We start from the raw sequence: 25,713 nt of genomic DNA, 5'->3' as shown, positions 1-25,713 counted from the left end.
TAACCTCCACGTTTCCCTCTAATACTAAAATGGTGATCCCTTGATGCCTCGGAACGTGTCCTACCAACCAATCCTTTCTTCTAGTGAAGTTGCCCCCACAAATTCATCTCTTCTCCAGTTCTGTTTAGTACGTCTTCAGTTATATGGTCTAGCCATTTCATCTTCACCGTTCATCTGTAGCATCACATTTCGAAAACTTCTATTCTCTTCTTGTCTAAACTATTCATCGTCCATGTTTCACTTCCATACAAATACTTTCAGGAAAGTCTTCCTGACACTTAAATCTATACTCGATCTTAACAAACTTCTTCAGTGACGCTTTCCTTGCCAGAGCTCATCTACTTTTTATATCCTCTCTACTTTGACCATCACCAGTTTTTTTGCTCCCCAAATAGCAAAACTCATCTACTACTTTAAGTGGTTCATATTCTATTTGAGCGATTTCCGAAATCTCTTGTATTTGGGGTCAGCGGCTGGTCGATGGCGTAGATGCTGATGAGAAGAGTGAATACTTACCCGAGGTATTTTCCGTGTATCCAGCTATTACAGATGTTACAGGAATAGCTCTTAGCACAGAGGATGTGTGGAAACGTCTGGATCAGATTTGCGGGCGCTCGCCGTAAAACTCTGTCATTAACTTTCGTGCAGTGATAATGACAAACTGTGTTATGCGAAAATTTGACACTCTGTTGCGAGTGCACCGTGCGTGGCGCTCTGTGACCTCAGCTGTCAGCAGCTGGACGGCCAGGTCAGCAGCAAAAAAAAAGTGCAATAAAAATGATACCCGGGCAACCAAGTTTCCGCCGGAAGGGTATAAAAGCGAGTCTGGAGGCATGCCGCTGTTAGAGCTGCAGCAGTGCTCACCATGGGGAGAGTCCGACACAGCCCGCCCCCGCTCTGGCTGGGGGCTGCCGTCGCAGTCTGCCTGGTGAGTGAGTCCACATCCTCCGCTCGCTTCCACGTCCACCGCGTGATTCTTACTGGGATTAGACAGTAGATAATACAGACCACGCGTGACGTCATTATGTTGAAACCGACATCTCGATCAGCTGACGAGAGCGGCGGTATCCCGTTGCACGCTACTTCTGGAACACTGTTCAGTTCATGTGAACATAGCTGCAGTAGTTTCAGCAAAGGTTTCTTTATTACAGTGGCGAAATCTCGCGTAGCGTTTGGTCACATATGTGACGGAAAGAAATATTCAGTTCCGCAGGTGAAGTTCTTTGGGATTAGTGAATTTACACGCTCAAGCTAAGGACTGATAGAGTTACCAAACGGGTGCGAATGGTCTTCTATTTGCCACTACTTATTTTTAATATGAATCGAATGATAAATATGATCGTGTTAAAAAAGAAACTTCTGTAGTTTGAGAGGCAGTACAATCGAACAAAACAATGAAAAAAGTTCCATAAAATTTCGGCCATGCAGCCGCATAAATTCGACATCTTCTTCTAATATTTCGGCTGTATACCGTCCAGGCATCTTCAGAGTGAGCTCACTCTGTACAATATTCAGCTAAAATGTTGGAAGAAGAGGTCGAATATATGCTGCTGCAGGCCACAAATTTTATGGAACAGTCTTCGCGCCACCAAAATATGGAAATGGACAACGAAAAAAGTTCAGTAAACATTGCGTCTAAAACACATATCTTGGGTTATGTGCGCTTGTTGAAAAGAACATGTGTTTCAAGGTAGTAAAGATCAGAAAGTGCCAATAGCTCGTAAGATATGCATTTTAGGGCCATGTATACTGGACATTTTTGTTTTGTTTCAGTGCACACTGTCATCTCTGAAAATGTTGTTGTTATTGTGGTCTTCAGTCCAGAGACTGGTTTGATGCAGCTCTCCATGCTAATCTATCTTGTGCAAGCTGCTTCATCTCCCAGTACCTACAGAAACCTACATCCTTCTGAATCTGCTTAGCGTATCTTGGTCTCCCTCTACGATTTTCACCCTCCACGCTGCCCTCCAATGCTAAATTGGTGATCCGTTGATGCCTCAGAACATGTCCAATCAACCGACCCCTTCTTCTAGTCAAGTTCTGCCACAAATTTCTCTTCTCCCCAGTTCTATTCAATACCTCCTCATTACTTATGTAATCTACCCATCTGATCTTCAGCATTCTTCTGTAGCATCACATTTCGAAACCTTCTATTCTCTTCTTGTCTAAACTATTTATCGTCCATGTTTCACTTCCGTACATGGATACACTGCATAGAAATACTTTCAGAAATGACTTCCTGACACTTAAATCTATTCGCGAAGTTAACAAATTTGTTTTCTTCTGAAACGATTTCCTTGCCATTGCATCTACAGTTTATATCATGTCTACTTTGACTATCATCAGTTATTTTGATCCACAAATAGCAAAGCTCATCTACTACTGGAAATGTCTCATTTCCTAATTCCCTGAGTATCACCCGATTTAATTCGACCACACTCCATCATCCTCGTTTTGCTTTTGTTGATGTTCATCTTATGTCCTCCTTTCAAGACACTGTCCATTCCCTTCAACTGCTCTTCCAAGTCCTTTGTTGTCTCTGACAGAATTACCATGTCATCGGCAAACCTCAAACTTTTATGTCTTCTCCATGAATTTTAATTCCTACTCTGAATTTTCCTTTTGTTTCCTCTGAAAATATAGAATACTTTTTTGTAATATCCTGTTTACAGGGTGATTCAGCTGCCCCTACCTATGCGTTTTATGAAACCTGCAACGCTTTCAAAGACCACGTGTTAGATTTCCATGTTCTCTCGCTTGCTATACGCAAACTGTTAGTGCTGCAGAAAAAAATAAAGTGGACCTTTTTGTAGGAACTTTAATGTGGATAAATTTTGTGGTGGAGTACATTTTCGTTAGAAGTCGTAGTGGTCGAATTATTCAAGATAAACCAACAAAAATGACCTTCAAATGTATTTTTATTCCGTGACTCAAACTCTGTGGCCTCCAGCAATAACGCGTCCGAGTACAAAATTTAAGCACATGAAGTTTCCTACAAAAAGGTCCTGTTCATTCTTTCTGTAGAACCAAAAGTTTGCGCATACTGAGTGAGAGAATATGAAAAGTTCGAATGTCCTTTTTGAAGGCGTTGCAAGTTGCATAAAACCCACAGTTAGGGGCAACTCAATCATCCTGTATATAGGGCGTCCCTCCTAGGAGTCATCAGGCTCATTTTTTCTGGTGTTTCAGCAGATACTTGCAGTTCAGTTTTTTGCAATGTGAACGTGGAGTCACCTCAAACAGATATTGCTAATCACGTCTTTCATGTGACACCCAATGCCAACTAAAAGTTTCAGTTTGTTACCCACTGCAAACAAAATGACTTTTTAAAACGGAATTTTATGTGCCCTTTCGCCGTGGCGGTTCACAGTTACTCTAGTGAGATATTCGTTTTACCGATATGTATTTACAGGGACAGTAAAACACGAAGAATAACCAGTGCTCTAGCAACGACCGAGCACCGCCATTGCCGGCCCTGACTGTTATCGCCATGCACCGGCTTCGCATGAAAAAAAAAAAAAAAAAAAAAAACCTTGATGAATGATATATAGACCTTGCACCTCACGTCCAAAGCTTGATGGATGACAAAAATTTTGAGACGACAGGATGTTAATATCAAACTCAATACTCATTTTCTAATACAGCATGCTTCTTATGTTAACATTGTTTCGCTGTCTGTACTGGACTCAATGAAACTCATAGAATATAATCGCTTATTTTTGTAAAAACCGGGCATTATGGAACAGAGACGTATCTCATTTCTTATAAAAGCATAATAAAATATTTCACATGTATTGTTGAGGAGTTGTCAAAGACTAAATACTTTCTGTCAAACCTATGTTTTCTTTTTTACTCCTGTGGTAGCAGCGAACTAATTGACTCACTTTGATACAAATACAGGAATTCAGCGAAGAACTGTAATTCTATTGCTTGCAACATAAAAATCTTTCACGCAGGGTTTAAAATGTTTCTTATCGTTACACATGGACAAACGTAAAGATGATAACTATCGTACTAATACTGGAAATGGACAAGTTGCGTTAATTATACTACTACATGAGTGTTACTAATACAAGTCGTTCAACAAATGAGGAAAATCGTAAACGTCAGCTCTACTTCGCACAATACGTGATGTTAGAAACTCGCCTTTTTGCTCTCCGTCACAAGACTCAAAGGCTGATTTCAAACCTCAACATGGCAGAAACAGGGGGGTGCGCAGTCTAATCGTTCCTATGTCTCCGTTGCCGGGTCTGCTTCATACAGCAGGTGCTGGTGATAGTCCTACGGAAAGGGGGCCTCCCGTAACAAATAAAACTTGTTGTCATCACTACTTATAATATGCTACATAGCCAATGATTTTAATGACAATAATAATAAATATATAATATGATTTAATATAATACTAATCTGTTTACATCAGCGCTTTACCGAGCGAGGTGGCGCAGTGGTTAGCACACTGGACTCGCATTCGAGAGGACGACGGTTCAATCCCGCGTCCGGCCATCCTGATTTAGGTTTTCCGTGATTTCCCTAAATCGCTCCAGGCAAATGCCGGGATGGTTCCTTTGAAAGGGCACGGCCGACTTCCTTCCCTAATCCGATGAGACCGATAACCTCGCTGTTTGGTCTCTTCCCCCAAACAACCTAACCTAAACCCTAAACATCAGCGCTTAGTTTGAAAGTTACCTGAAAGATAAAGTTCATTAATTTAAAAAATTAAAAACTAACGAAACCCCAGTCCTAAGTAAAACTGAGAACAGATATTTGACATGCTACATCGTTGGCGAATTTCAGATTTTTACGTGATTTTTATAACAGTTGGAGATATTAAACTTATTTTCTATTCTCCGCGGACAGCAGAACTCTGCGATGACTTCCTGAAGGCAGTACTTGTAACAAAAATGTCGTAACCTGGACCCTAGGATATGGCGTCCCAGGCTTTTCAGTTGGTAGATCTCTGTGCAGTACGATCCTTCGTAATGACAGAGCCAGCTTTCGTGTTTGTTCTTGCAGATTTCGGGCCATTTCTCTTTAATTTATCGAATGTGATGGTGATTATAATTCCATGTTCATGGGTGCTGATAATGTCGTGGATTCACCCCAGTTCCAAGAACTCCTGAAAATACACTCCTGGAAATTGAAATAAGAACACCGTGAATTCATTGTCCCAGGAAGGGGAAACTTTATTGACACATTCCTGGGGTCAGATACATCACATGATCACACTGACAGAACCACAGGCACATAGACACAGGCAACAGAGCATGCACAATGTCGGCACTAGTACAGTGTATATCCACCTTTCGCAGCAATGCAGGCTGCTATTCTCCCATGGAGACGATCGTAGAGATGCTGGATGTAGTCCTGTGGAACGGCTTGCCATGCCATTTCCACCTGGCGCCTCAGTTGGACCAGCGTTCGTGCTGGACGTGCAGACCGCGTGAGACGACGCTTCATCCAGTCCCAATCATGCTCAATGGGGGACAGATCCGGAGATCTTGCTGGCCAGGGTAGTTGACTTACACCTTGTAGAGCACGTTGGGTGGCACGGGATACATGCGGACGTGCATTGTCCTGTTGGAACAGCAAGTTCCCTTGCCGGTCTAGGAATGGTAGAACGATGGGTTCGATGACGGTTTGGATGTACCGTGCACTATTCAGTGTCCCCTCGACGATCACCAGTGGTGTACGGCCAGTGTAGGAGATTGCTCCCCACACCATGATGCCGGGTGTTGGCCCTGTGTGCCTCGGTCGTATGCAGTCCTGATTGTGGCGCTCACCTGCACGGCGCCAAACATGCATACGACCATCATTGGCACCAAGGCAGAAGCGACTCTCATCGCTGAAGACGACACGTCTCCATTCGTCCCTCCATTCACGCCTGTCGCGACACCACTGGAGGCGGGCTGCACGATGTTGGGGCGTGAGCGGAAGACGGCCTAACGGTGTGCGGGACCGTAGCCCAGCTTCATGGAGACGGTTGCGAATGGTCCTCGCCGATACCCCAGGAGCAACAGTGTCCCTAATTTGCTGGGAAGTGGCGGTGCGGTCCCCTACGGCACTGCGTAGGATCCTACGGTCTTGGCGTGCATCCGTGCGTCGCTGCGGTCCGGTCCCAGGTCGACGGGCACGTGCACCTTCCGCCGACCACTGGCGACAACATCGATGTACTGTGGAGACCTCACGCCCCACGTGTTGAGCAATTCGGCGGTACGTCCACCCGGCCTCCCACATGCCCACTATACGCCCTCGCTCAAAGTCCGTCAACTGCACATACGGTTCACGTCCACGCTGTCGCGGCATGCTACCAGTGTTAAAGACTGCGATGGAGCTCGTATGCCACGGCAAACTGGCTGACAATGACGGCGGCGGTGCACAAATGCTGCGCAGCTAGCGCCATTCGACGGCCAACACCGCGGTTCCTGGTGTGTCCGCTGTGCTGTGCGTGTGATCATTGCTTGTACAGCCCTCTCGCAGTGTCCGGAGCAAGTATGGTGGGTCTGACACACCGGTGTCAATGTGTTCTTTTTTCCATTTCCAGGAGTGTAGATGTTGAATGTGGATATTGCATCACAGACACAGTGTGTTCAGTATTGTCATTAAACCCGCCCAAAGATGTAACCATGCATGAGCAGCGCTTATTAGACGGAAGGGGTCCAGCAGCCGATCAGTTCCAGTCATTCCGCCAGGAAGGAGGTACACGGCTCGTGTTGTCTGTAGTTCAACAATGCCTAGACGGTCAATACCGCGGTTCGATCGCGTCCGCATTGTTACTTTCTGCCAGGAAGGGCTCTCAACAAAAGAAGTGTCCAGGCGTCTCGGAGTGAACCAAAGCTATGTTGTTCGGACCTGGAGGAGATACAGAGAGGCAGGAACTGTCAATGACATGCCTCGCTCAGACCGCCCAAGGGCTACTACAGCAGTGGATGACCGCTACCTACGGATTATGGCTCGGAGCCAGCAAAGCTATCATGTTGAATAATGCTTTTCGTGCAGCCACAGGACATCGTGTTACCACTCAAACTGTGCGCAGTAGGCTGCATGATGCGCAACTTCACTCCCTACGTCCATGGCGAGGTCCATCATTGGAAACACGACATCATGCAGTGCGGTACAGATGGGCCCAGCAACATGCCGAATCGACCGTTCAGGATTGGCATCACGTTCTCTTCACCAATGAGTGTCGCATATGCCTTCAACCAGACAATCGTCGAAGACAACCCGGTCAGGCTGAACGTGTTAGACGCACTGTCCAGCGAGTGCAGCAAGGTGGAGGTTCCCTGCTGTTTTGGGGTGGCATTATGTCGGCCGACGTACGCCGCTGGTGGCCATGGAAGGCGCAGTAGCGGCTGTACGACACGTGAATGCCATCCTCCGACCGATAGTGCAACAATCCCGGCAGCATATTGGTGAGGCATTCGTCTTCATGGACGACAATTCGCGCCCCCATCGTGCATATCTTGTGAATGATTCCCTTCAGGATAACGACATCGCTCTACTAGAGAGGACAGCATGTTTGACACACATAGTGGTTACGGTTACTACAAGCCACACCACAAGTTGGGAAACGGGGCCAAATTTCTAGTAGTTTACTGTCGAGTTGAGATTCTCACACACAGATGTTTTATTCATATCTTACAGAAACTAGCAATACGGCAATAAACAGCCTTTTAAACACGCCGCTAACGGCAATCAAATCATTTATAGCAATACAACAATTTTAAAAAAATTTCTTTTTAAAAAAATGGAAGTGACAGTACGGCAATCAACAACCTTTCCAAAGCACGCCGCTAACGGCAATCAAGTAATTTACAGCAATGCAACAGTTCAAAAATTTCTTTTAAAAACGGCAATCAAGTCATTTATAGCAATACAACAGTTTAAAATTAAAAAAAAAGCAGAAGCTAACAGTACGGCAGTAATAGCCTTTCAAAACACGCCGCTTACGGCAATCAAGTACTTTATAGCAATACAACAGTTTAAAAATTTTAAAGAACATTAGTCAACAGGTTACTATAGTAAATACAGAACTTTGTTAATAAAGTTCGGTGAGGTAGTGAAGCTACCCACACCGCCATTAAAAAAGAAAAAATCAAAAGCCTCAGCAAACACACGATTAATGGCAATAAAGGAATGGGGGAATTTAAAAGGTTTTTAAACAAAAGTGTCCTGGAATATCATTAGAACATAACAGATATGACGGACCCGTGTAAGGCGGCCACAAATCACTCACTCAGGGATGCTCAGGCTAGGCAGAATACTGACCAATTTAAATACGCCCGTAAACACAATTGCCACTCTCAGGCTGGTCACTGCACCGACTTTTAGCCAGCGAAAACTTGTAATAAGATGGCTTAACTTGCTAACAGAATTAGAGCTAACCTCGTGCAAGGAAACATTACACCACACAGTCCTGAATGAGCGACCACATGATCAACCAACAAGAAGCATGAATTTACTCATAACACACGACATAATAGCGAAACAACTTCAATTACACCGGTGCCAGGGACAGGAAACCCGATCGCCGGAGGCCACAAGGCAGAAGAGACACTGGTTACGCAAACTTATTACTTAATGATCAAACCTTCCACTAACTTAACATGCAATTACGCTCGAACAGGCATACACGACCTCCCATGGCAAGGATCCACACATCCGACCGCGCACGCGTCGCCAGTGTACCCAACACGCCACGGTCACGCGACAACACGCTCTGTCACCGGAGTTCACGTCTTCTCTGCAACGTTGACGGGTAGTGACCGCTCCTTCATGTTAGGTGTCTCCTTTTCAAACTCCAGTGTTGAAACGGAGGACTTAAAGAAGCTTGTTAACGTCCCACCAAGGTGAAATGAACAGCAACTGTAGTGACTTAGCAAGACAGCCAAGCCACTCGGAGGTAGCCGAAAGGCACGCGTTTAAGCTCACGCAGACTGGCGTGAGGTCTGGAACAGGACAATGTCTTGAGAATTGCAAAATAAGTACGAAGATCTTGGAATACTTAACTTTAATCCATAATTGGTGTACATCGCTCTTGAGGGTACATGTTTTACAATCTCAATATAAACTGGTAATGGCGCCTTGCTAGGTCGTAGCAAATGACGTAGCTGAAGGCTATGCTAACTATCGTCTCGGCAAATGAGAGCGTATTTGTCAGTGAACCCTTCCTAGCAAAGTCGTCTGTACAACTGGGGCGAGTGCTAGGACGTCTCTCTAGACCTGCCGTGTGGCGGCGCTCGGTCTGCAATCACTGACAGTGGCGACACACGGGTCCGACGTATACTACCGGACCGCGGCCGATTTAAAGGCTACCACCTAGCAAGTGTGGTGTCTGGCGGTGACACCACAGCAACTACTCGTGGGGCGATTCTGTATACAACCAACCCTCGGGGAGCTCTTCTGTCAACTCGCCCGCTCGTTACACACAACCGACAAACATCACGGGGCGACTCGGTACAACCGACCACGGCTAGTCCGCGCTGGCGAGCCACACTGCCCTCCCGTGTCCACCAGACTCTCTCAGCGCACTCCGCCCCTACTTCCGCGCCACCACACGAGGTTACAATCGGTCATAGCAGTTTCCCGGAAGCAAGTGGAGATATCGATAGCAGAGGGAAAAGACAACCAAGCAGCCACTTAATGACAGACAACATATCAAACAAACAAGTCATGGGAAGAAGAAAACCAATGCAATCTAAATACAAGGTGTAGCACGAGTCGATACACGGCTCAACCTCCTCCCCTCAAACTAGAAGCCGGAGGGTGATATCGCGAAATAAACTAACTAGCAGCTTCTAAAAGGCACAAGACAATGGCCACGAAAGGCCGCAGGCGATACACTCGGTCGGACCCACCCCTGCAGGGGAATCATGCCCTCAGGCTACCTCGACATCCCTGCCCCGGGACGGCACCAACCTAAGACCGACAAGACGACCAACTCACAGCCGTTGCTAAGCCAGCAACGAAAAATAGCGAGATACCCTTTCGGGCTTCAAGCATGCAGAGGAAACATTCCACAGGCAATCCGACATCTCTACACAGTAGAAGGCACCGAGCTAAGCCTCACAAGATGACCAAGGTTGAAGGGACTATTCGAAGCGGACAACCAATGAGCTACCAGAAGTTTAAGATCTAGCGAGATACCCTCTCGGGCTTCAACCACGCAGAGGAAACATGCCACTGGCAATCCGACATCTCTACGCAGTAGAAGGCACCGAGCTATGCGTCACAAGATGAGCAAGGTTGAAGGGACTATTCGAAGCTGACAACCAATGAGCTACCAGAGGTTAAAGACCAGAGGGTAATGCTCGGAAGCTAACGGACGCGGTTGATCAACACAAAACCAATTGTGTTTCGAGTTATCTGAGCCACTTAATTCAACTGACCCTAAGTCACGTATCCGATTACCGAGGTGAGCTAACTGCGCCCGCACGCTATCTAATTGCCTGCCACTAGGCTGAGCATCCTCTAAGAATTTTGCTGCCGTCTTACACTCACCAATCACTTCAGGCGTGATGACCACCGGAGACGAAAGTGCAGACCGTAAACGCGCTGCCAGCTCCGACACACTTCCTCCCATGGGCTGCTGGCGGATGGCCAATTCATACAACAAATGTTCCCTCTTCAACAAGTTTATTCCAGGGCACTTTCGCGGTTCCGTAATTACTAGGACGCTGAAACAGAGCAAATCAGCTTTTGCACCACAAAAGATTTCAGACAGTGAAACAATTTCTCGAACTCGACAGTAAGCAACTGACCAAGAGACCGTAACCACGCTCTGCTACCAAAGCTGACAAACACAGTGGTTACGGTTACTACAAGCCACACCACAAGTTGGGAAATACAAGGTGTAGCATGAGTCGACACACGGCTCAATGTTCTACAGACATGAACCCTATCGATCATGTCTGGGATAGACTGAAAAGGGCTGTTTATGGACAACGTGACCCACCAACCACTCTGAGGGATCTACGCCGAACCGCCGTAGAGGAGTGGGACAGTGCGGACCAACAGTGCCTTGATGAACTCGTAGATAGTACGCCACGACAAATACAGGCATGCATCAATAAAACAGGAAGTGCTATTGGGTATTAGAGGTACCAGTGCGTACAGCAGTCTGGAGCACCAAATCTGAAGGTCTCACTGTATGGTGGTACAACAAGTAATGCGTGGTTTTCGTGAGCAATAAAATGGCGGAAATGACGTTTACATTGATCTCGGTTCTACTTTTCTGTACAGGTTCCGGAACTCTCGCAACCAAGGTGACGCAATTTTTTTTTTTTTTTTTTTTGTGTATATGTTAGTGAAACGTTCTTAGCAAATAGGAAAGTTGTATTTATGGATTATCGGCTTATGATTTGGATACTGCTACAGAACCGATTATAACAATAAATGAGGCTCAGGATCAGACAGGGGCGAAGAGGAGATGGACAAGGGATGAGAGGAAATATATACAGAAAGTGGAAAGGAGGAGATGGACAAAGAGTGAAGGTGGGACGAGCTAGAGAGTGGAAAAGAGAAGATGAACTGAGAAAGTGGGCAGGAGATGATGAACGAGAAAGTGGTGTGAGAGGCGCAGGAGGGGATGGAGAGAGGAGGAGAAGATGGGCAGAGAAGAGGGGAGGTGATGGACAGAGGGAGAGAGCTAGGAGAAGATGGAGAGAGAGGGGAGGAGAAGATGGACAAAGGGTGGAGGAGGTGATGGGTTGAGAGAGGGAGAGAGAGAAAGGCAGGAGGGGATTGAGAGGGATAAGAGGAGGGACAGAGATGGGGTAGAAGGTGATGAACAGAGAGACGGGGAGAGAGATGTCCTGGGCAGCAGTAGGTGGACAAAGAAAGAGGGTGGAGGTGATTGAGGGGGGGAGGGGGGAGGGTGGAGAGTGGCACAGGAGGAGATGGAGAGAGAGAGGGGGGGGGAGAGAAGATGGTCAGAGAGGATGGAAAGGAGAAGGAAGAGACATATATCCAATTTCCATACGTATTAGAAACGAGTGCGTTTGTAATTTTTCTTTCTGTTCATTGTAACCAGACCCAGCCACAGCAATGCGTGGCTGGGAACAGCTAGTTCTCTACAAAAATCTGAGTTTTCGACGTACATCGTCAGGGAAGCAAGGGTGACTATCGAAGTGATGGAACCACACATAAAAGACTGTGATAAACTGCATAAGAATAGGCCACGAATTACACATTGCGATAGAAACAAAAACACCGCGGACGATATATGATTGTTTCCAGTGTAATCTCTGGTCACAGTGGTCGCTACCACATCTACACTCATGCTCATAAATCAAAGATAATTGCAGAATGTGGTGCCACACAACGTGGCACTACACAAAACTGGCGCTAAAAGCATTAGCACATAGGGAACATACATGACGCAGATTAAACACATGTGCTACAAAACGCCTCTGTTTCCTGCGCATGTACCCCGACATCAATATGCGATATGATCACCATGCACACGTACACAGGCCGCACAACGGGTTGGCATACTCTGGATCAGGTGGTCGAGCAGCTGCTGGAGTATAGCCTCCCATTCTTGCACCAGTGCCTGACGGAGCTCCTGAAGTGTCATAGGGGTTTGAAGACGTGCAACGATACGTCGACCGAGAACATCCCAGACGTGCTCGATGAGGTTTAGGTTTGGAGAACAGGCAGGCCACTCCGTTTGCCTGATATCTTCTGTTTCAAGGTACTCCTCCACGATGGCAGCTCGGTGGGGCCGTGCGTTATCATCCATCAGGAGGAAGATGGGACCCACTCCACCCCTGAAAAGGCGGACATAGTGGTGCAAAATGACGTCCCGATACACCTGACCTGTTACAGTTCCTCTGTCAAAGACATGCAGCGGTGTACGTGCACCGGTCATAAGCCCACCCCACACCGTCAAGCCACAACCTCCATGCAGGTCTCTTTGAAGGACGTTAAGGGGTTGGTATCTGGTTCTTGATTCATGCCAGATGAAAACCCGGTGAGAATCACTCTCTAGACTGTACTTGGACTCGTCCGTGAACATAACCTGTGACCACTGGTCCAGTGACCATGTACTGTGCTCATGACACCAGGTTTTACGGGCTCTCCAGTGACCAGGGGTCAGTGGAATGCACCTTGCAGGTCTCTGGGCGAATAACCCATGTCTGTTCAGTCGTCTGTGTCTGGAGACAACTGTTGCAGTGACTGCAGTAAGGTCCCGAGCAAGGCTACCTGCATACTCCGTGGCCTTCTGCGGGCACTGATGGTGAGATATCGGTGTTCTTGTGGTACTGTACACTGTGGACGTTCAGTGCTGTAGCGCATGGACACGATTCCTGTCTGCTGGAATCGTTGCCAAAATCTTGAGATCACACTTTCTGTCACTCGGAGGGTCTCTGCTACGACCTGCTGTTTCTGACCAGCCTCCAGTCGCCGTCGTATTCTACCCTCATAACGTCATCGATACGTGTTCTTTGAGCCATTTTCAACACACAGTCACCATTAGCACATCTGAAAGCGTCTGCACACTTACTCGCTCCACCGTACTCTGAGATGCACCAACACACCTCTGCGTATGTGGACTGCTGCCAGCGCCACCGTGCAACGACCGCAGGTCAAATGCACCGCATGGTCATATTTTTAGGTGATTTAAACCCGCAAACCGCCCACCAGAGCGTTGTTTCACCATCTGTCAGCACTATCCTTACTTTATGAACATGAGTGTAGTTCATCTGCCACTACGTTTACGTAGGTTTCCCAAATCCGGTTTTCGTAAACCGATTTTGGAATACCGCTTCTGGTTGTCACTTAAACTCCCCAAAATCTACTCTGGAACTTCTTCAATCTATATTTGCTCACTTGTAAACGCTGTACCGTTTGCAACGTGTTACAGGTGTCAGGTTTATACTCGCCTTTAAAAATTTCGACTAATCTTGTCGGAGTGAACTTTTATACAGCGTAGGACAAGAACGAGAATTAGAAATAGATTCAGCGAGAAGTTTTCACCACCTCTCCAACCCATTGCTCCCCACCCTCAAATAAGTCACTGAAGAGAAACAGTCACCGTACTGACTGAACAGACCACGTGTGTGTAAAACCGATATGTGACGGGGCTGGAAAAATCGATTTAGATTTTCGTATGTAAACTGGTTACGACAGTAGATGCCGACATTAGGTTTTCGTCTTTCACAAGTGGCATCGCATTTAAAGGTGATGTGTGCGATTCAGACACTTCTTTCACATTTAGGAGGTTTTATGAGGAAGAAAATGCTGGATATTGTTTGAAGCTCGGATTTTTGTAGAGAATTAACTCTTTGGTGTAACGTTTTCAATGCAATGGACAGCTTTTAATGGTAACTTCTCTAGCATTTTCAAATGCATGCATGGCATAACACCAGCAGGGAGTCCCCACTGTAGTGGGGATGCCTCTACGGCCTCATGCCTGACTGAAAACGCCAAAGAAGCGACCATTAACGGCTATCCACTTAAGTGGACAGTAGGCGCCACAGGGTTAAAACAATTAGTGCACCGAGAACATTTCATACAACACATCCGTTACTGAAAGACTTCGTAGTTATGTATAACTTGTTGTTTCAGGTGACCGTGGGATTGGGATTGGCTGTACCCCAGGGTGCAGGTGAGTTGAGTAGCATCCAATAACGCAGTACGTGAGTGTACCTTATTATAATACTGTTCGGAGAACTGACGCTTAGGTCAGATGCTACTGTACATAAGTTCTGTTCTGTCTTGCCTGTAGCTCGAGATGGCGTTTCCACCGTATGTAAATTCATGTCGAACTAGTTTCGAAATATCACAGTATGCTAAGTGAATTATCATTGAAACTAGTTGTTTGTACAATGGACCATTCCTTAATAAAACTATTTTGGTATGCAAGACATTTTGAGCTCATGGAGCATTAAAGTTGTAGCTTCTTACTCTGGATGAAAAACGATAATCAAAAGCTCTTTGTAGTAGAAACTATTTGTTGGCTGCAGTACAAAGACGAGTTCGGGACTGTATGGAAGATGTGCAGCGTACTCACCCACATGTTGCTAAGGTTGTTTCCACCACGCTGCAGAAGTTTCACTGGGAAGCCCTCACACATCCGCCATACAGACGCAACCTCCTCCCATGTGGTTTCCGTATTTTGGGAGCCCTGAAGAAAGACATTAGTGGACGTAGATTTGCGTTTATCTGGGTACAGTCGTGATTCCGTAGGCAACCGCTAACATTTTTCCATGGATGCATTGAACGCCTTGCCTCGCAGTGGGATAAAAGTGTTAACAGTTATTGCCATCATTTTTGATATAATAAACAGTTTACTTACGCTTTTTCATCTGTCTCATTCTCATTTGACTACCCCGTTTATGTGGGGGCTCACATATATGGAGAAAAATACACGGTACGTACATACTGTTCGAAGACGGAGTTATTACTGCAGCGGGTTAACACGCAAAGACGATTTCTGTATTTATTTCTGAAAAAATAAGCAGGAAATAAATAAAGAATTTAACTTTTGACTCGAGTGTGTTTCACTCTGGAAGGATTTCAGGGCACAGGCCACTGCAGTTCCAGTTAAATATACCATAATAGCAAGAGAACGTTGTCACATTTGCGAACATATTATTCTGAGAGCATCTGGAAGTAGAATAAACAGAGTAACAGCTCTGATATCAGTAACATTTTACACACAGACCAGAAAGAACTCCACTGTGATAATGTTTAGTTACGCCGCTATTTTGCAGATAAACGATACGCGGTTTTCGTGTATACGCTATCGTTTACCAAACAGAAATATTACCGTCTGTTTGCTAACGAGTACTACGAAGTCTGCAGTGTACAGACGAATGGTGAATGAAGCTTTGATGTAACTTGCTAAGATAATTAAGCCAGAATTCAACAACGCAGCAAGCCACATATAATGATAGTACCGTGTCATGCTACATGATCCGTATCTTCCTATATTCCAGATCCTTCGCTGAAAGATGTATTTAGTCGTACTATCACTTGTTACTTGAAGTGACAACAAATAAAATCAATTTTAATTGAAATGTGGTGCTGCAAATGAAAGGTCCGATGACATCCTCAAAACAAGAATATAAAAACGCTTTAGGCCAAATTATACCGGACATTAGTTATTCAGCTTCTTTTTATTGTTTAATATGTTAAGATGTGGCTATTAAATACCGTTTTTTTACTGTAGTAATTGAATTACTGAAACTAGATTTATAAGGTCACAAAATGATTGATCCACAAAGTTCCAAACTTAATTGTTGTGTTGTTGCGAATGAGAGCCATTTTTCAAATTTAAGGCAAAAATGGTAGAAACCGGCGCAGCTGCACTCGAGGTCTTTTGCTTGTGATTTTGGACTCCAGTGAACCACAATCAGTAATTTGTCAACGTAAGTGTTCGCGATTACATTTTGCAAGTGACTGTTTCATTGTCCCAGTGGAGACTTAGAGACATTTGCGGTCACTTTGGTGATAGATCCTCGCTGGTTTTCCGCGAATCACTAAGGTGATGCAGCAGTGGGGAATAGAAAAATTTGAGGACTGTAAGAGCGTTGGAATTTTGCTAAGTTGAGTAGTTTCATATTTTGGAACTAGGCGGCTTAAAATGTCATGATTGACTTTGTGCATATGTTTGTGATGGATTTCTGGAACATTTAAAAGCAATTAATGGGATTTGATCGCATGCTAAAACAACCACCTCTTTAATTTTGCTTTCTGAGTCAGTGTGAGAACACACTGAACGAACAAGTAGTTCATTCTTGGAAGTAGATAGTGTCGATTACAGTAATTTATGACATTTCATACTAGTTTTTGTGAAGTATGTCCGTTTTCACAAGTGCTAGATCAGCATCCTTCAGTGTAGTTTGAAATTTGTAAGCAATTATATTATCAGACCATAATGTTCGGCTGTGGGAACCTTTCCCACGAGTAGTCATGTGAGCTAAAGTAATGATAAAAACTGTACAGCAGCCTGAACCCCATATTTTCACATTCATTTAATGTATTTCTATGCATAGTGACCAGATTTGTTCTTTCTATACCGACGGCAACCTCACGGCAGGTGTCTGGGGATCCTGTGCCATCAGTATCCACCAGCTGGCAATTGACGTTTGCTGTAAACATTCAATAATAAGCCGCCACGTCTTGTTCAGTGCCTCGTTGATCTCCCTCTGGAGTGGAGAGACTTGTACCAGACAGTAAATGGGTCTTTGTGATGGAGTAGCAGAATGATAATCATTCTTAACGTTCGTTGCTGTGGAGGGGGAAGGTATAGGACAGGTTAAAACTACGTACCAGACCGAGATTTGAACCCGAGACCTTTGCCTTTGGCGGACAATTGCTCTACCGTCTAAGCTACCCAAACACGAGATCATGCCCCGTCCCCACAGCTTTACTTCTGACAGTACCTCGTCTCCGACCTTCCAACCTTCACAGAAGCTCTCCTGCGAACCTTGCAGAACTAGCGCTATTGGAAGAAAAGATATCGCGGAGACATGGCTTAGCCATAGCCTGGGGATGTTTCCAGAACGATATTTTCACTCTGCAGAGGAGTGTGCGCTGATGTGAAACTTGCTGGCAGCGCACACTCCGCTGCAGAGTGAAAATCTCATTCTGGAAACATCCCCCAGGCTGTGGCTAAGCCATGTCTCCGCAATATCGTTTCTTCCAGTAATGCTAGTCCTGCAACTTTCGCAGGAGAGCTTCTGTGAAGTTTGAATGTTAGGCGACGATGTACTGGCAGAAGTAAAGCAATTAGGAGGGACCGTGAGTCGTGTTTGGGGAGCTCAGACGGTACAGCCCTCGTCCGCCATAGGCAAAGGTCTTGAGTTCGAGGCTCGGTCCGGCACACAATTTTAATCCGCCAGGAAGTTTCATTTCAGCGCACACTCCACTGCAGAGTGAAAATCAATTAGAACAATTCAAAGTGAAGATTGTGATTACAAACGGCTATAATGTTTTTGCATAACTATACATCAATAAGAATTTTAAAAACGGGAGGTTCAAAATATTTTTACTTACTTCATTGCTGTACTACACAGTGTGATTCAGTTGCCCCTACATATGGGTGTTAATCAGCCCACAATTCCTTCGAAAATCGCATGTGAGATTTTCATATTTTCTCACTTGCTACACGCAAACTATTTGTCCGCAAACTATTTGTCCTACAGAAAAGAATTAGGAAATGTTATGTACCGGAATGTTATGTTTGGATTCGTTTTCGCTGGAGGCCACAGTTTGCGAGTTATTCTAGAAAAACGGAATTGAAGGTCACTTCTTGAATAATTCTAAAGCTACGCATCCCAGAACGAAATTTAACTGCATTAAATTTCCTACAAAACGGTCCTGTTCATTTTTTATGTAGGACTAATAGTTTTTACGTAGCTTGCAAGAGAATGTGAAACTCTGGTATCTGATATTTGAAGGCGTTGTGGGTTGCATAAAATCCAGGGACAGCTGAATTATATTTAGTTCTAATAAATATGGTGACATCAACTTAACCCTTTCCCCGTTGTAGGTGTCCTTTACATAGTACTTATCATCCGTTAGCATAGGTACATTAGTGTCTTTGAAACGATTCTCTTGGAGACAGCACTACAAGGACACCACCAATGGTGAGACTCCCAGCTGCTTCATAAGAATTCTAACTCGTTGATTTTTCCACTGTAGTCATTTACTCGTCAAATTTGTTAATCTCTGTACCTGTTTTATTCTGTCATGGAAAAGATCTTCTGTCTCTGGAGACGAATGAGTCAGGATGGTACTTTGGGGGATGGAGGGTTTCCCCAAGCAGATATCGCAGACCATACTTCCTGTAGAGTAATTGGACTCTTCTGGAAGTACTAGAATTGTATGGCCATAAGACTTCGGTATGAATTCCCTTAGCCCCTAGTTTACTATGTTAAGCTTCCCCTTGTAAGTGCTTTCGCCATAAGCGATATTCTGCCGCTTATCCTTCATTTACCAGTGGGGAAGATGTCATGTTTGCGAAATCCCAGCATAATCTGTGGGTTGTCTGGAGGTGTCGACGGGTTTAGAGATAATAATCTATTTTCTGTTGCACCTGTAAGTCTTGGCCCAGTCGATTTGCAGATGAGTTGAGATGTCGCCTATCCAATAGGTGTTTTTATATCCGAAGCAGTTTCGGAAGTTAGTGTTATTGTGTTTTTGTGTTATTATCGGTATAAAGAATCCGCCTCGTTTCCTCAAGTTTCCGAGTCTTGCATTTTCCAAAATACATAGGACATTCCCCTTATTTTAAATGCATTGGGGTACCATGTAGCAGTTAGGTGGAGTGGTGTTCGAGGTGCAGATGTGGGGCTAAATTTTACAATTATTTCAGTTCATATCAAAGTACAGGGTATCCCAGAAGCCTTTCCCTGATTACAGACGTGAATAAGGCAGAAGATATGACCGTAGATTTGACGTGCAGGTAACATATTCTAGTTATTATGTACAGACATACACTACTCATTTGAGGGTTAAAGGTTCGTACCTGCTTGGATACAACATTTCCGGGAAGATGCATTGGGCTTGGTGGTCGCATCAATTGGCCTCCACAATCACCCAACATAAAACCACTGGATTTGTTCCTCTGGGATTACACCAAGTACTAAGTTTACGGAATGCCAGTAAACAACATTACAGCATTACGATGCCGAATGACTGGCATCATAACACCTATCCCTCACGAAAAGTTGATCAACACATAAGTGGAACTGAAATATCGCCTGGCAATCCTTCATGCAACGGAAGGAGCATAACATTGGTCTTCTACTATTGCTACCGTCACCAGATAGCTACGAAAACAAGCTACACTGAACTCAAATCAAACTACCTATGCGTATATTTTTATTAATTTATACACAATAACAAAAACAACTGGTTACTGCTCACATAGAACAATAACCAAGATGAATTCTCAGCAATCACGTTCGCGGCGTAGTTGAACAAAACACTCTGAGATTAATGCAATTAATCACATGCATAGCGTGTAGTTAACAATCAGTACTGGTCTTGCTCACAGCATACACACGGGTGCATTCCTGCGTGCCATCAGTAAACAATCACAACTTGTTACTCGACAACCACAGGCTTCTATGCAGGATGTTGTCATTAGCACAGACACCCAGCACACCGCGTGTGCACTGTATAAACCACAAAACCACCAGTAGTGAACCGTCAGCTGCTAAACCACGAAGGTAGCGCTCCTCTTGACCTGCAGAAGCCGCTATCGCTACCTCCAATTGGATCACTGTCCCTCAGGTTGGGAAAAGACACCAACTTCTGCATCAGACTGTTGTTCCCACACAGCGGCCACTTCCCATGCAGACCATAGTGACGTCCGGCTGACGATACCCAAGCGCATTAATTACTCGAGGAACTAGCTCCCAGCTTTGCCCACAGATTGCTCGTTCGTCTCCGTGCAGCAACTGTCCACAACACTTTCAGGCCCAGCGCACCATTACGGCAACCTCATGAACCTGAGCCCCAGTGGCACGTGCAGCACTGGCGCCCTGGAGATGTTGCTGGTTCCACTGGCTGTAACTGACTGCCCCTCCCATCGACCGCCTTGTGACCAGCTCTGCCACGGCTCCATTCGCAGGAATCATGTGCCCGCGCCGTACGTTCTATGGCGCTCAAAAAGACTCTCTGGAGGCCGTTAGACACGGACCAAGAGTTTGAAGGTTCCATCCGCACCTTGCGAGTATCTTGAGAAATGGTGGATATCCAGACAGAGTCCCTATGTGTATACTAAGCTAATAAGCAAACCAAACAAAACAGCAAGTAACACCTGTTGTTACCCCAATAATGGTATCAGCTGGTCGAGTAATAGAGTCCACATGGTTCTTCAGGTATCCCACATTCAGCTGAAGCCGCTCTTTAATGACTGGATCTCTTAGATTTACAGCATTACTTAGATGTTCATACCTATGTTTCACTCGCTGTTCCAAACAGTCCCAACCATTTTCTGCTGGATTTTCTGATTTATCAGTCCAGTTGATTTGTGATTGGATGCCTGACTGTTCTTCAAACCAGGTACACGATTGTTATACACCCCAAAGGGGTATGTGCATACATAGTACTGATCGTGTAGTTGTGGGACAAGGGACGACACTAGGCCACCGATAAAGAGGAAATAAACATCATGGTTCAAGTTCACAGTAACCTGAATCAACGGGCCCAAGTCATGGTACGACAAACACCCACAAACTTTGCAGAACCACCGCCGGATTGAATTACACCCACCCCATAGTAAGGGTTAAAAGTCTCGTTGGGTCGTCGGTGCATATCGATGCCTTTGCATCATTTGGAAACAGACGAAATTGCGAGTAGTAGGAACACACTACAGGTATCGAGTCAGATACTGTCCAGTTTCGGTGTTGTTTGCTCCATTGGAGATGTCCAGATTTATGTGCCTCAATGAGCAGTGGCCCCTTGCCAGATACTGTACTCAGAATATCCACTGTTCACAACGTTTGCTCGGAAACTGGTTGAGAATCTGGATTCACTGACAGCGCTCTCATTGCCACTGTCACTGACAAAGCGTGACACTCAATCTCTGTTGGTCCATCATGGATAGTGGATATCGGCTGGTTAAGTACTTGTCAATGTTAATGAAATTGCTTCTTGGACTGCAGGTGTGCTTTTTTGCTATCAAGTCTTCGAGTGAAGCACTAGTGCAACGATTGAATTCACGACATCCAGAGATTTATGTTTCTATATGATATTTTCGTTTATTTGTAGTGACGCATATGGGACCTGAAGATGGCATAGTGAAATGCTGAAACTGGTAACCTTCAAAGTAAAAATAAAATAACATCTTAGGTTACACAGCTGTTCGTGAATTTCATTGACATTGACATGCGTCACAGTTGTTTCCCGTTTCCGTCGACTGGGATTTTTTTACATCCACCCTTCTTAGGCCTTGTTGCATGTCTACGACTGGTACATCATTCCTTGTAGTCACAGTGAACAGTCCGTGCTGATACATCAACAAATCGGGAATTTTAATTCACGGTACGGTCATGGACACGTCCAAATACGATGTCTCAATCCTGGCATTCTGTCACTACCACGATTCACGTCAGCAGTAGAGAATCACATGATCGTTTTGTACGAGTTCCAAGCTATCAACGGCATTCCAAACTGACCAGTGTGCTATATTAATGGGTATCTAACTTTTGTAAACCCTCGTAACCAGTTTTGTAAAGGCCTCGTCGCTACTGCTGTTCCGAGTTGCCACTGTAGTTACGGTAGGCCGAGCTTCTGGTGCAGTACACCGCTAAGACTGTTTCTCCCTGTCACGGTTACTTAGCTATGCGCCAGGGTCAGATAACAGGATAGGAGAACGAAGGTTCTACAACACACCAACAAACTAGTAACGAAGTCACACAAATGAGTTCAAATGTTTACTTGTCTTTGTGACTAGTTGAATAATTAAGTCTGCAACACAGCTTGTAATATAAAGCAAAAAAAGGCCCTCAATGGTTAAGTGCTAATTATCGAAGGAAAACTTCACAGTACATTGCAAATGCAATTTACAACAACCGTCTGTTCACTTCTAAGAATTCACTAAACGACGTTTCCTGATTAAGTCAGCCGTGGACGATGATCTATAACTTCCGAGTAGCCTTCTGTCAGATCGTCCAGTCAATTATGGATTGTACTCGATATTTTGTGCGGTGAGCTTAGACTAGGTCGTGGAAAGTGCCCGAAAGGTTTTTTCCGATTCAGCGACCATCCATTCCACAGGCTCGCCACACATCTTGAGGTTGGAGTTTTTGGCTTTTTATTTTATTATTTTCACACCTAGCCGGCCGGGGTGACCGAGTGGTTCTAGGCGCTACAGTCTGGAACCGCGCGACCGCTACGGTCGCAGGTTCGAATCCTGCCTCGGGCATGGCTGTGTGTGATGTCCTTAGGTTAGTTAGGTTTAAGTAGTTCTAAGTTCTAGGGGACTGATGACCTGAGAAATTAAGTCCCATAGTGCTCAGAGCCATTTGAACCATTTTTTTCACACCTGACCGTCTCGCAGAAGACTTTCCAGAATAGTTCACGGTACTAGAGGACTGACAGCGTCGGCCAGGCCGCAGAACACAAGGAAACGGCCAATTCCCTCCCCCATACACACACACACACACGCACGTACACACCATTTTATTTCTTGGACGCGTGAAGAGTGTAACGTTTATTGGCAGAGTCAACGCCAGGCTCGAACGGAATTTGTGAATATTCGAAGTCTCCCCAAAAATTCAAACAAAAGAAAAAATGAATATTTTATTCTAGTAAACTCAGACATGATAAGCTGATTAGGCAGTGATGTAAAGTCGGATACGTTACGTCCAGCTACCGAAAAATCAGAAATAATCAACTACATAGCCTGGATGAAATAGGGAGTGACGTGTTTGACGACTCGCCGCCAAAATGTAAGATGTTAAAATGGAAAAGATAGCTTTAGTGAATACTTTTGACGGTTTGATGTATGATTAGGTCCGTGTGAAGTCTTTAAGCTGCTGTTGTAAGGAATTCTTTAGTTTAAATGAGTAACAGATTCATATTTAATTTCATTTTCTTCTCTCTTAAAAGACCGGTATTCTCCTTCGAGTCGCGTGAGTAACTGAACTGTACGTCATTGAAATACATTTAACACAATAATGATCCGCCGTTCTACAGGGATGGGCAGTTTTCAAGGAGGTGACACGAACGATCATTTGAAGTAAATAATAAATACCTTAAGCTTTGTGAACACTTTTTTTCTTCGATACTGTGAAACAAATCTCTTCCACTGCTAGCTCATTGCTTTCCGTATTTTGGAAGGATGTAGTGTGGACCAAAAGAAGAAAGAATTGTCTAGTAAACATTGGCTATAAAATGCATATTTTAAGAGCTATGAACACCTGTTCAGCGGAAGAGATTTGTTTAATAGTAGCGAATACGGAACAGTGCTCATGTCACTTAAGGTACGCACTTTAGAGCTACGTTTACTGGCTTTTTTCTTGTTTACGTCCATACATCCACCTTTCAAAATATGGAAATGCAAGAGCTTGCAGTAGAAGAGTTTTGCCTCACAGTATCCAAGAAGAAAAAGTGTTCACAAAGATGAAGTGGTGTTCAAAGATCTTAAGGTATACCTTTTGTTGTGTTTTATTTATTTTATACCTATCATGACTTAATGTAACCTGCCATAACCTGGACTAAACATTGCTGCATTACATCGCTGAAATACTCTTACCAAAATAAATGCGTTACGAGTATATGCCGTTCTTGTGAGTATGCAGCATAGGCGCCGCTTCGGCCTATAAATAGACATGGTCCTTCAGAATCTGGTCCGCGAGTAGATACAGGCAATTTCTCTGTCGCAGTTAGGATATAACGTTAATGGTCTACAAAATTACCGGAGGACTAATGACACTATGCAAGATAGTAATCATGATGTGTTAGGTGCTTGAGGTCGCGCAAGGACGCCGACCTTCATGAAATGGAAATGATAAAGCCACCGTTTCCGTGTTGTTGTGACGACTCGCTGGGACTCATTTGCCGCATATTTCCACCACGTGTGTTGTGAGTGACGGCATTTCAACGACTGACGGAAGTTACGTTTGCTCTGACGTAATTTGTTGAGTTACGTGTCCTTTGTCTCACCATGGGTCAGTACAGTCATAGGAATCTGTACATCACGTTGAGTACAACACATGTTACATGTTGATTTTGTTTCTTAAATGACTGTTTTTTTTAGAAAAACTTTCACTGTATCTAGTTTCAAGGATGGTCAGAATCTTTTATGGATGGACGTTTGTTAATAAGTGAAATCACAGAACTCCAAGTCAAGCTTACGTTTGTGCTCTGTTCACAAACAATTATTTCCATTGTTTGTACTATTGTGCCAATACACTTGGTCGTATTTGGGTATTACCGGGTAGTTGTAGTAATTAAATCGTAGTTACTCACGGAGGACAATCATGGGTTGTAATTACCGTATGGCAGCAAAAATTGGTAGATTTGCAAATGCGTAACCTATTTACACTGGAAAAAATTAGTTCCAATTTCGGCAACCGCTTGGAAATCTGGCTGTGTACCGTCTTTGTATGACGATATGACACCCACGCTGTCATTTGAAAAGCGATAACGTGAATGAACAGTAAGGATACCGAGAAGAGGGACCGTACGCTCTTAGTGAGATTGTTTTATGTGCACAGCAGCGATTACAGCGCTACACTGAAAGATTAACGCCGACTAAAAAGCCAGAGGAGAGGCCAGATGTCATTAAGTGGTTTAAAGGAGATAAGAACGGAATTCGAAAACACGGGTGTGTTTGGTGTGGCACCCGAAAGAGGAAGACGTCCTACCCCGGTGGAAGTTGTTGACGAGGTTGCTGTTGCTATAACTCTCTAACTGTCAATGCAGCACGTGCACCGGCGAGTGCTACTACCTGTGCAGTGTCCATCCCACGGCCAACAGTACGGAAAATTTTGCGACCTCTTATAAAACAAGATCGAGGTGGTGCAGCAACTGAAACAGCCGGCCATGCCACAATTCATCAAGAGTAGTGACTGGCTTATTGTGACGAGCCACTTGCTCGGCCACTATTGACCAAACGTTTTCAGTTGGTGAGAGATCTGGAGAATGTGCTGGCCAGGGCAGCAGTCGAACATTTTCTGTATCCAAAAAGGCCCGTACAGGACCTGCAACATGCGGTCGTGCATTATACTGCTGAAATGTAGGGTTTCG

At 44.8% G+C, this 25,713-nt stretch overlaps 1 protein-coding gene across 5 annotated transcripts in view; it reads left to right on the top strand.

Annotated features, from left to right (window-relative positions):
• Positions 1-816: 816 nt before the first annotated feature.
• The window catches only part of LOC126474956 (proline-rich proteoglycan 2-like), a 90,535-nt gene continuing 65,638 nt past the window's right edge, over positions 817-25,713 (top strand). For all 5 annotated transcript variants that reach the window (XM_050102479.1, XM_050102477.1, XM_050102478.1 and 2 more), the window contains exons 1-2: positions 817-928; positions 14,569-14,608. In XM_050102479.1, the coding sequence (XP_049958436.1) occupies positions 866-928; positions 14,569-14,608 (103 nt within the window). In that variant the 5' untranslated portion in view covers positions 817-865. The remainder of the gene's footprint in view (positions 929-14,568; positions 14,609-25,713) is intronic.

Source organism: Schistocerca serialis, chromosome 4 (assembly GCF_023864345.2).
Source record: "Schistocerca serialis cubense isolate TAMUIC-IGC-003099 chromosome 4, iqSchSeri2.2, whole genome shotgun sequence".
Taxonomy (NCBI): domain Eukaryota; kingdom Metazoa; phylum Arthropoda; class Insecta; order Orthoptera; family Acrididae; genus Schistocerca; species Schistocerca serialis.
This window is presented reverse-complemented; position numbering and strand designations above follow the sequence as displayed.